General features: G+C 41.5%; 1 protein-coding gene across 2 annotated transcripts in view; it reads right to left on the reverse strand.

Moving 5' to 3' along the window:
* Positions 1-12,533, reverse strand: part of UBE2O (ubiquitin conjugating enzyme E2 O) — a 60,841-nt gene that overhangs the window by 19,824 nt on the left and 28,484 nt on the right. For both annotated transcript variants that reach the window (XM_081897532.1, XM_081897531.1), the window contains exons 2-8: positions 10,940-10,999; positions 8,169-8,279; positions 6,744-6,841; positions 5,180-5,243; positions 3,012-3,155; positions 2,280-2,389; positions 1,618-1,768 (exon numbers count right to left, since the gene is read on the reverse strand). In XM_081897532.1, the coding sequence (XP_081753658.1) occupies positions 1,618-1,768; positions 2,280-2,389; positions 3,012-3,155; positions 5,180-5,243; positions 6,744-6,841; positions 8,169-8,279; positions 10,940-10,999 (738 nt within the window). The remainder of the gene's footprint in view (positions 1-1,617; positions 1,769-2,279; positions 2,390-3,011; positions 3,156-5,179; positions 5,244-6,743; positions 6,842-8,168; positions 8,280-10,939; positions 11,000-12,533) is intronic.

The following is a 12,533-nucleotide window of genomic DNA, read 5'->3' on the forward strand; positions in this document are numbered from 1 at the left end:
AATATAAACATGCATGGGAGAGGGACAGAAACCATGACAAATGCATATTCATACTTGACCTAAGAGAGGTGCTTGTTAAATTCAATCGATACACACAATTCTGAGCTAGTTACTTTCCCCCTCACTGTGCATTGAAGTGAATGAATAATCTCGGGGGGGGGGGGGGAGAATCCCATGTAGGTAATAAGCAACGTGAGTTGTAGAGAGCCACTGACCTGGGTTGAATCTAGAAACATACAAAAAACGCTGTGAAAGTGCTTTTTTAAAAGCATTTTGAAAAATATATTGAATTTGCCATAAGCTTGCCATTGCCATCTAGTGTGACATTTGTATAATGCACTTAAAACACACGTAAAACATTCTGTTTGCAGCTGTATAGCTGAGTCCCCGCTACACATATAACACCAAGCCAAACCATGCCTTAGTGGGAATGTGCAGACTCTCGGAGAGGCAATTGTGGGTGCTTTTCAAATTCTCTGCTCCTGCTGCGCTGTTCTGAGCCAAGCAATGGTTTGGCTTCATCTTTTTGTCTACACCCAGGGCTGGTAGTTTGTTTTGCTCTAGACAATCATGAGCCCAGGTTTGGACAACACACTAAGCCAATATCATTGGTTTAGCTCAGAACAGTAACAAACAGGGCCAGAAGAGGAGCAAAGCAGCTGGGACTTCTCCAGGAAGGAGCCTGTGCATTCATGCTAAGTCATGGTTTGGATGAATATTACATGAGAACAGAGCCACTGTCTCAGAATGGTGGAATGAATATGTTGGATGGTCAAAGGTAAAAAAAGAGAGAATTTTTTTTCTACTCGAAATCTCTGAAAGAAATTAAACAACCTCCTGCAATGTGGATTCTAAACAAATCTCCATCTCGCATTTAGGATCACTGAAAGGGCCAATCAACAGAGATTTACTCTGAAGACAGAGACCATCAGTGGAATGCATCAAAATCGGGTGGACATTCATATGCCCGTTAACATATTTTTCACATAAATTGATCATAGGAGGTTACAAATCACTTCTCAATCAGTTCTTATCTAATGAATGCAACAGTTGCCAAATGAAGGCAAACTCATCCCATAACAACTCTCTGTCTATAGACCATTCAGCTCAACAAGTTCACATTTTTTCTGATCATCAAGTATCATATCTTTTGTGCCACAGTGCTACTGGCAATTTGCTTTCTTAACTGTGGGATCACACAGTTTCACTGAGCCACTGCCTCCTTCCTGACATATATTTTAGGGAAACATGAACACCAGACATGGAATTATGGTTAAGGCTAAGCAGGTACTTCACTTAATTGGTATTCTTTTGGCACCTGAAGATGGTTAAGAATATTGGTTAAGCAGGGCACCAACTCAAGCCCTAATTGCAATCAACACTGGTGCAAGTATTTCTCTTACGTGTGGGTAAGCGAAAATGTGCTCTCAATACAGAGGAGGGTGCAGAAGTTCCCGAAAGCTCACTACCATTATCTTAATCACATCAGCGGATTATCATCTTAACAAGACTGTCAAAACAGTCTAGAGAAATTCTGAATAAAAGAACTTTCCAAAGAAGTTTGATGTTCTGTGAAGCAGTTTGATATTATCAGCCAAACGATGCCAGCATACATACCTTTTTGGCAACAGATCCTTCTCCCAGAACACAGTTTCTCTCTGGGCACTCACATGTGATTTTTGCCGGCTCCACCTTCTCAGGAAACACATAGAGACACCTTTCTCCAAGTTGCCGCTCAGCATGGTCAAAGCACCCCAGGCGCTTTACCCTGTCAAAAACAAGGTGACCGTGATACCACCTTACTGCTGGCTGATAGTTTCCCCCAAAGTCCTAGCACTGCCTGACACCTCTACAGGGGCTTTCATATACTTACAAGATGATAACTTTTTTTTGGGGGGGGGACTGTTTAGGAGACAATGACAGTACTTCCTCATTTTACATGGGTTTAGGCTTAATTCAACAGTGCAAAAGTATTTGTTAATGCAGGACAAAGGGGAATGCTCTCTTATATGAAGCATACTATGAAGTTTGAATGTGCAGGAGGAAAATAAGCAGATTGTTAAAGTCCTTTTGCTCTGTAACAGCACACAAACAGCTGCACACATCCTTTTCAGATTATTAGATCATTCACCATCCCACCTCAAATGTTTGCACTAAATACTATAGCAATAACTTTGTTTTCATCCAAGTAAACTATTGCTTTTCTGGTAGCAGCCTTCTCGCAGAAAGTAATTTAATGGGGGAGTGCTTTTAGGGTATTAATATGAAGAACTCCTTACCTAGACAAGTTCTCTTGGGTGATTAAAGACGGTGGGGGACTTATACTATCTGTACCTCCAGGACAGAAACTTTTAGTGATCCAAGTCACTTTCAACTCCACCACCTGCACCTAAGGAAAACAAGGCAGAGGAGAGAAGAGAATGGTTTTAGAAAATTTCACGAGATTAAATATCAAGTAGCATTTTGTTACTGAAGTTGTTAAGACACTCATACTTTGGTATCTTTTGTCCAACGCACAGAATGCCTTTAGTTTGTCTAGGACTATTATCTTGGTTTTGGTGCTGCATAACCGTATCAGACCTAAGTAGCTATAGCATGAAGAAGCAGTTATTTGCTTTTTGGAAACAATTCAAACAAACCTGCTTTTTATCAAGCTGGCATCACTTACTGAGGATTGTTCCATTCATATACCAACCTTGATACAATCTAAAATGAAGGCTATTTTCATTATACAGATCTTTCATGGCTGGGCTTGAATGGGGACTCAAATCAAAGAACCAATCAGGGAGTCGAAGTGAAAATGGGGTCATTTCTAGTTTAACCAAAGCACAAATGATAGATGAGGTCCTCACTCACGAGTTGTACATAATTTAAAAACAATTATTGATCCTAAACTTTTGTAGAATATTTTTTCATCACGTTTGGTTCAAAGGACACAAGGCAGCTTGTTTTACGGAAAACTCCAGGCAAGGCGATGATCCCTTAACACAGTCAAGTTCACTGAGCCATACCTCTTCCACCACCACTCTGAACTTGCTCTTTGTGCTAAGAACAGGTTTCACTCCTGAAAGCCACTGCACATTCGAGAAGACTTTTGATGGGCCAATGAGAACTTGCCCGGGGTAAAAGCCATATGAATCATCAAAGAAGAGGCCCTGAAAAGAAGAAGCAATACAAGAGAGAAGTGCAGGTCAGAGCCAGGTATGATTAAGACCACATTTTGTCCCTGTGGAATGAGATTCCTGCGTTCCGGGTCCAATGCTAGTCACTAACAAAATTCTTAAGTGAACAGAACTTGTTCTAAGATTCCTTGGTCCTGAAGTGCTCTTTCTCTGCTACAGTCAACCACAACAGCAGTTTCTAAGGCAACCAGGGAAATCTTAGGTACGAAGGATAATGAATAGTGGAGGAAACATCATAAGGTACTAGAAACGAACAGCTCCTAGTTTCATTTGAATTACTTCAGTACCAAGTAGCAGGTGGAAAATCTACCATGAAAATATGATTGAATTATCTTCAGTGGCTTCTGGAGTTCTTGCATTCAGCGGCTCTATTTCCCTAGTTATAAAGGTCAAAACAATTGTTCCTAACATAGGGAATTTCAAACAGGCAAGGTGGACATCTGAACAGTGTGAGAGCTGTATATTTTTTGACACCCGTAATAACAACAATGTGATAATAATAATTTATTATTTGTATGTGGTTCATCTGAGTGGGTTGCCCCAGCCACTCTGGGAGGCTTCCAACAAATTAAAAACATTAAGCACAGTAAAGCATCAAACATTAAAAACTTCCCTATACAGAGCTGCATTCAGATGTCTTCTAAAAGTCAGATAGTTGTTTATTTCCTTGACATTTGATGGAAGGCCGTTCCACTGAAGAGGGGGGTGCCACTACTGAGAAGGCCCTCCGCTTGTCTCCCTGTAACCTCACTTCTTGTAATGAGGGAACCGCCACAAGGCACTCAAGAGCACTTACTGACATTTTCTACTGATATCCAATCCATCTTTGCAAATTGCTAAATACTTTGCTATAACATTTTCCTTTTGGTAAGGCGTTTCAAATTAAATACAGACTTTGCTTTTGGAGGCACTGTGACTTGGCCTCTACATTTTAGGCTGATTTGGAGGTTCTAGGTGTGGGCTTTTCCTTTTATACCTTTCCCTTCCCATATACATCTCAAAAGTACTCAAACGTACCCATCACCTGCAACTTTTTCCATTCTCCTTTCACACATGCTACAGTAGTTAGGGGGCTGGGCTGTGGAGGCTGTGGTACTGAGGCCCACTGGTGGGTCCTGGTCCACCATTTGAGAGTAAGCTGATCTGTTGATTAATGATGTATTCTGTGTTTGTGCTCTATATGGGGCTACAACTAATCCAGAATGTGGCTGCCAGAATGGTGACTTGGAGCAGCCACCGGGACCATATTACAGTACACTGGTCCAGAAAGACCCACACTGAATTGTGCTTCGAAATGTACTTGGAGCCAAACTATTGGTGCTGACCTTGAAAGCCCTAAACGGCCTCTGCACTGTATACCTAAAGTAGTGTCTCCAACCCCATCGTTCGGCTCATACAATGAAATCCAGCACCGAGGACCTTCTGGCGATTCCCTCACTGCGAGAAGTGAGGTTAAGGGAACCAGGCAAGAGGGCCTTCTCAGCAGTGGCACCCACTCTGTGGAATGCCATCCCATCAGATGTCAAAGAGATAAGTAATTATATAACCTTTAGAAGACATCTGAAGGAAGCTCTGTATCAGGAAGTTGTTTATGAATGATGTTTCATTGTATTTTTATATATTCTGTTGGAAGCTACCCAGAGTGGCTGGGGCAACCCAGTTAGATGGGCAGAGTATAAGTAAATAAGTAAATAAATAAGTAGCAATAATAATGATGATTATGATGATGCTGGTGTACAGAAATTTTTGTAAAAAAATGAATAAATATTCTTATATGAAAATATGTACTTTCTCCCACATAAATAGAAGGCTGTCAATCACTGTGTGGGGGAGAGGCACTTTACTATTGTTGTGGTAGCAACAAAGCCTGCTCCTTACCTCCAAATTTCCAACACTGGATAATCCATCAGATTGATGTGAACCCCACAAGTGGGGCCCATATGATAAAAGGTATCTCTACAAACTGAGAACTATTCTAACAAAGAGAGGGAACTTACTGAGTCGCTGACATGTGGACAGACATCATAGAGCTTTGCTGCATCCTCTGTGCTCATAGAACACCTAAGGAAAAGCAATAATTGTTAAAAACACACACACAGATTTTGCAAGAGTCAGCACTACTTTCTTAGTGGCAAATATGTGTTAGCATGCTCTTATATCTAGATTTAACAACACTAAGCCATGCAGTTGGAAAATATTGGATATCATTCCATTTTAAAAGTACTATTCAATGTGTTTAACCTGGAATAGATACGGGGATGCTTTGAGAAATGTTACAGGTCAGGGGCAAACTATCATATTCCTTATGACAATTTTGTAGGATTTGCACAGGCAGCCTGTATTAGGGGTGAGGAAGCTGCAGTCTGCAAGGCCTAATTAGGCCCACCAGTCCCTTTTGCCCAAGTCTCACTTATCTGCCCTTTGCCTGATGTAATATATGACATCAGGTGTAGGACCAGTAAAGCTGTAGCTGGATCCAAAGGGGGCTCGGCTAATTGGTGGCACCTGCAAAGTCCTGTGTCATGTACTTTGACGCCCCCCCATTATCAGCTGATTGTCTGTGCTTGAAGAAAGCCCTGCATGGCCAAAGCTTCAACAATCAACTGGAATTGGCTGTGAAAGGGAGGTTCCCCCTCCCTTTTTTGAATCTCCTTAGTGCTGTTGAGGGGACTGCAGGAAGCAGCTTAGATTCAAAGTGATTCCTCCAATGCTTTGAATGCAAACTGCTTTCTCTGGGAAAAAAAAATCAGTTTAAAAACTGAGCTTTTTTTCTTTGCAGAGAAGGCAGTTTTCTTCAAACCAATGGAGGAAGCATCTTGAAGGTGAACTGCTTTCTCCACAGAAGGCATGATGCTCAATTTTTAGGAACATTTTGCCCCCCTGCAGAGACTCCAAAGGGGCTCCCTGTCACCAACGATCAGCTGATGGACAGTCGCAGCAACCTGCTTTGAGCTTTGTCTGGTGTCAATCACCTGTTGCCATTGTGACATCTGATGATTCACTGGTGGGTGGTTCTGTCTAGCTGTCGAAGTTGGGCTACACATGTGAAGAAGGGGGAGATACTGATCAGGTTCACTGACCTGGCCTATATTTTACTGGGTCAAATTCAAGGTGCTAACTTTAAAGGCTTAATGTGTTAAAGATGTGGGACCTGGGTATTTGTTGCAGCATCTCTCCTCATACCAAACTACCTGAGTCCAGAGAACCAGTCTCTTTTGGGGGGGGGGGGTTTTCAGATGCTTGCCTGCATAGCTGAGCGCACAAGCATAGGAAGATCTTTAGCAATATAACTGCCCGGTCCTGTGAGTGTTTATGCAGACGTTCTATCAAGTTTAATGGGACTTGACCATGAAGTCAAGGTGCACAGGATAGCTGAAATCTGCCACCCTTCCCTTACCCGGCGCCCCCTCCAGTTGTTTTGGATGACAACTCCCATCAGCTCAAGCCAGTATAGCCAAAGAGAGTTGAAATAATAATTAAAAAAACATATGGGAAGGCTGTCTTACATTTACTCAACCAAGAAATTAAAGGCATGCTCTGTAACAGAAGCAACAGACATACCTGGCACCATTAGAGAGCTTCAGGATGATTTGGTTCTTTAAATCATACACTTTTCCAAGCCACCAGTCATAGGCAATGCAGTCACCGTACATGAAAGGCTGAGGGGTAGAAGAAAGTTATGATGCCTGCTTCCTTGGTTCATATAGTCACAACTAGAGAACGTTGTTCAGCTCATGGAATAAAATGAACTGAAGTTCAGGATTAGGGTACATCCGGCATATAAAAGAATTTAACACTTGTACATTTCCCAGATTACTGAAATAGGTTTTTCCGCCACCCCACCATACTACAAGATTGGGTAGATGGAAAAGTGTGTTGCTGACAAATTTCATGGCAAAGATGAACAGTAACATATCAAGTACACTGGGTAAACTCCAGGGTAATCTCACAATCACAGTTAAGTGATTGAGGAAGCGTAACTGCCCTTCTTTCTTACAATCAATTCGGAGTTGCATCTCTCTGCCTTGTTAAGAATGCCAGCAGAAATATTTATATTCGTTTGGGAAGGTTTCAGACTATAGCCAAAACCATTTTGTAGACCCATTCCCTGCCTCCTTTGACAAAAACAGTAAAAAATGAAATAAAGGTAGGAAATATCTAGAATGAACAAACGAACTCAGAAGTTACAGGCAGCCAGTTCCTGTACATTTTTTATGTGCATACTTTGTTCCTTTAAAGATTTTACTAACACCATGTTTTAACTGTACTGTAGCTCAGGATCACGCTGTTGCCGTGGGACTGCCTTGATCAAGTGATCGTCCCAGCTAATCACTATGCAGGAACTTCTCACCCCATTTGTTATAGACTAAGCCTTTGCTCAGTCTGACAGAAGCTAGCAACGTATTCAGAAAAGAACAAGTGCGGCTGTAATGCAAATATTGCATCATTTACTTCAAATATTTATATACCACCCTTCAATATTAAAAGTTCCAGGGCAGCAGTTTACAGAGATTAACAATTAAAAGCAATTAGAAAGTATGACAGCAGATAAAGAACTCCTTAAAATTAAGTCAGAGTAGAGAACTAAGCCAGTTACAAACTGGGATTAGTTTTTTTGAGGGCTTTTACTTTGTCTTTATAGTACCAGACAAATTAGGTTTGCTTGGCCCCAGGAAAGGCTTCCCAGAGTCAGGATACTACAACCAAAAAGGTCATAATCCATATAAGAGAATCCAGGGAAGTGCCTTACAACTAACATCTTAATGTGCAGACAAGTTTATGTGGTAGTAAGCAGTCCTTCAGGTCTCTGAATTGCATCTCATGTCGGGCTTAGAAGCATTACTCTCTTCAGAGAAGACTCTAGTCTTGTTAAAAGAAACCACTCACATCAGGGGATGTAACATCATCCCTGCCTGTTCCTGATTAAATCTGTTAAGTTGTTAGCTTTCCTGCTGTGTGAGGATAAGTAGTATTAAACACACTCACCCAGATATTCTGAAGATCTTTGCTGTTGACCGGATAAAGGATACAGTTGGTCCCCACCAGTTTTACGGCACACTCTATATTCACATCAATTACTGTTCCACACTGGCTGTCCTGGAAAGGTGAACGAAAGGTTTTTCAACTGCAGGACACACAAGTTGTGCACAAACAGACAGCCCTGAAAGTTTCACCTGCTATTTATCAACAGAACACAAATTCAAGACCCAAGAAAAAAAGCAAAAAACAGAGTCCCTTTCATGCCTTCTTTCTTAAGAGAATTATTGAGTCCGCATTCTTTGCCTGCTTGACCTCCTGTCAACCTTCTTTGGAACCCAGTTTATATAGGTTCCTTTCCCTGCAAGTTCGGGACCCCTGTACATCATCAGAAAGTTTACTTGCTAATCTAGATGGTACCTGCCTAATAAGTAAGCTCTCAGACCAAGACTGGTCTCTTCATTTTACCCACAAGCTGAACGAAAGTAATGTAGTAATTTCTGTAGAAAGTCGGTATTCTCTCAACCTCACTATATTGCAATATGGGGATAAGACTAATGTAACAATATTCAGGTATTGTGCTCTTTCAAACACTGCAGAAATGTCAGATATTTTGCCCGCTATCTGCAGAACAAATATCAGAGCAAAGTATTAATTAATAAATAAGCCTTGTTTATTGTGTCGCTTTGAGCCTGTAAAGAAAAGCTCAATTGTGCCTGCATACTGTTTGGCTTGCTGAGGAAGAGGATATGAACCCAGATGCATCATTAACTCATAACTCAACTAATTCTTAGTCAACTGGCAGCTGCTGTAATAACCTATTTTTATTTATTAATGAGCATAGTCCATTACAAAATGCAGCTGATGGCTGGGTTCTGTAGCTGTTCCCAAACATCAGGGTCTATTAATGGAAACACACATAGACACACACACACACTTCGGAGGGTTGGTGCTTTATAATATATGAATTAGCTCACTAACCATATCATGATGCTTTTCTCCCTTCCTCCACCTACTGCTGAAACACATTTTTAAAATTGCTCTCATTGCTAAATAGGTGTCTTTGTTCATCCAGAAGGAGGACTCCAAAGGGGAAGAGGAGAACCTTTATGAACTAGTGTGGCCCAGAAAGTCTTTGGACATTACATGAACGTGGGGTGGGGTGTGGAATGCTCTGGGTTTCTGGGAAATGAGTAGACTCCCAATGCTGGGCTTTTAACTTGTACAGTGGTATCTTTGGATGCGAAGGGGATCCGTTCTGCAGCCCCGTTTGCATCCTGAAGCGAACGCAACCCGCATCTCCGGGTCGTGATTCGCTGCTTCCGCGCATGCGCCTGACGTCATTTTGAGCGCATGCGCGAGCAGCAAAACCCAGAAGTAACGTGCTCCGTTACTTCCGGGTCGCCACGGAGCATAACCTGAAAACGCTCAACCTGAAGCACATTTAACCCGAGGTTTGACTGTAATACAGGTCAACTGGCACATTAACTTGCATTAACTTGTAATACAAGTCAGGACTGTGATTCAGAGAAGTACAAGCTATTTTGTTGTATGTATGCCACTCTTTTCCTTCTCCCATTCTTCAAGTGTCTTGCTCTCCCCCTTTAAAAATGACCAAGGCCGGCTCATGGTCTGAGGTGGCAAGGTACATTTGGATGATGCTACCAACATAATGCTTTGTATTTTGTTTCTTAAAAAGGTAATATACTCGCTGTTCCCTGTATAGAATATCTTGCAGCTGCTGAGAACACAATCAATAAACACAAAAGTGCTAACTGCAACATAACCATGAGTTGGGTGGCTTTAAATCAGCTGGGGTTCAGAAATTCATGATCACCAAAAGCAGTTGAAAGAAACCTCAAAAAGGGTTCCAGGAAGAGTGTTTCCAACGTTAGCTACTACACGTCACTTGTTTTGGCAAGTACAGACATACTCAAGCATCCTAGCACATGTATTGTTCTCTTCTTCATCTGAATATTGTGTTGCATGTCTTTAAAAAAAAATATGATGGAAGGCAAGAATATTTAACTTCATACGTCTGAACTGGGGTGACAAAACAAGGCTGAGAGTGTTGAATCCCTCTTCAACAGTTCACAAGGCATCTCCACCATGAGAATAACAAACACTGGTTAGTGTTTGGTACCCTCAGTGTTCATGCAAGGCAAGTAAATGTGAAACTGAACTGTGCAAATTAGATGCAAGGTGCATTGTGTCCCTCAGTATCACCCCTAAATGCCCTCACCCAATCCAGATGCGTTTTCAATATTGAGTTTGATATTGAGTTAAGAAACAATCAAACCCCCGACTCAGGATTTCATGCTACCATCTTGCCATGGAAAAGAGAACAAGAGTGTTTACTAAATCCTGAATAAGGCTACTGATCGGACACAAACTGAAAGAGTACCATTAAATCTACCTTTTCATTTTATAGCTACATTTGTTCCAGGACTCTGAGTAATGGTGCAAACTGCTCTCTGCAGAAATCAACATCTGAGCCACAGCGTCATTTGGAAAGGCTTACAGCAATGCACCTCCAATGCTGACACTGCTATTCTGGCCAAAAGGTTCAATGCACAAGATGCATATTAATATGGCTGGCTTTGGCTGCAGCTTTGCTGTAATGTGTTAAGACACTGCAATACAGTCTGATCACATTCAAAGCCAAGTATTTCCTATGTTGCAGATTCAGACTATGCAATTTACTACTGCAATTTACTAATTTACTACTGAAACACTAGGCTTTGGTTTCTCGCGACTATACACAAAACAGCAGCACTTACCCTTGAGCCCATGTGCCTGACAACATCCCGAGGTACCACTGACCGGTCTTCAAGTTTCAGCTGAGAGGGAGGTGGTGGGGAAATGACAAAAGAGAGAGAAGATAATTAAGATGGATCCTCACCATACCTTCATATGTACAACCTGATTTCGAATCAAGTGAACTACCAGGCTGGTATTTTTAAATTTTTTACACGTATAATATGTGTGTGTACACACACATTTTGTACCAATATAAGCTGTAGCTGCACAAAGAAGTAATTATCTGTACATTCATACAATGCTGCTGGTGTTCATAATTCCACTTTAGTGATGGACATGGCAACAAGACAAGACTATATGGGGTTTTATTTTGTTATTCCATCATTTAATTTTGTTTACTTGTATCCCACCTTTCTTCCAAGAAGCTCAGACTTGCATAAATAGGTTCTCTGAACTTTCCCCATCCAGTTATTAGTATTGTTAGCATCAAATCGGAACTCGGGCTGCTCTTTGTATCTGGAATGAGTATCACTACATAGCATTTACTACTAGAAATGTAGTAGAAATCTTGCTCTCTATCAGATTCCTTAGAAAAAAACTACACGGGCCATTCTGATTAGCAGAGAGAAATATGTTTTACCTCTGCCCAGAGCAGAGACATTTCAAAGCACAGAGGAATGTGGATCACACAACAAGTAGTAATTGATAGTGCTAGTTTGGAGCGTGTGGGTTAAGAGGAAGATTCTAGGACTACTGCATATACAGTGGTACCTCTGGTTACGTACTTAATTCGTTCCGGAGGTCCGTTCTTAACCTGAAACTGTTCTTAACCTGAAGACCACTTTAGCTAATGGGGCCTCCCGCTGCTGCCACGCCACAACAGCACGCTTTCTGTTCTCATCCTGAAGCAAAGTTCTTAACGTAAGGTACTATTTCTGGGTTAGTGGAGTCTTTAACCTGAAGCGTATCTAACCTGAAGAGTATGTAACCTGAGGTACCACTGTAAAATGGTATGCATGCTTGCTTGATCAGATGTGCCTCTATCTCCAGATTGTTTTTGGAGCAAAGCCATTTCCACAACATATTGTGCCAAATCTAAAGTAGTAATAATAATAATAATCATAATAATAATGCCGCCGCCGCCAAGGCACTACAGACATGCATGCACAAAAAGTAAGAGATAGGTGTCTTATTCAAAATATGCTGTGCAATTCAAATATTATCGATCTGTCAAATGAACAAGCAGATCAAAGCAAAGGGTACTTGATGGCCAAGTCATTCTGTCTAAGAAAAGGCTATCAGTTGTGATGGCAATAAAGAGCATTTTCAAACCACTCGTCCTCCCACTGAGCTGGAACTCCATGACAATCAACACTACGATACAGCATCTGCATTATGAACACCTGCGGAAATGTGAAATAGCAGCTCTACAGATAAATGCTCACCTCACTAAACTTGATCATGCCCGCCACACAACCCTTTCTTTACAACAGACTCACGCTTCTGCCCTAGTCAGCACATTCAGTTGCCTCCCTTCCAACACCGTCTTATGTATCCTCCTTTTCAGCTCACTAAAAATCTATAGCTAGAAGGGCTCCATTCTCACCTTGGCAG

Source organism: Podarcis melisellensis (assembly GCF_964234715.1).
Source record: "Podarcis melisellensis genome assembly, chromosome: 2".
NCBI lineage: Eukaryota > Metazoa > Chordata > Lepidosauria > Squamata > Lacertidae > Podarcis > Podarcis melisellensis.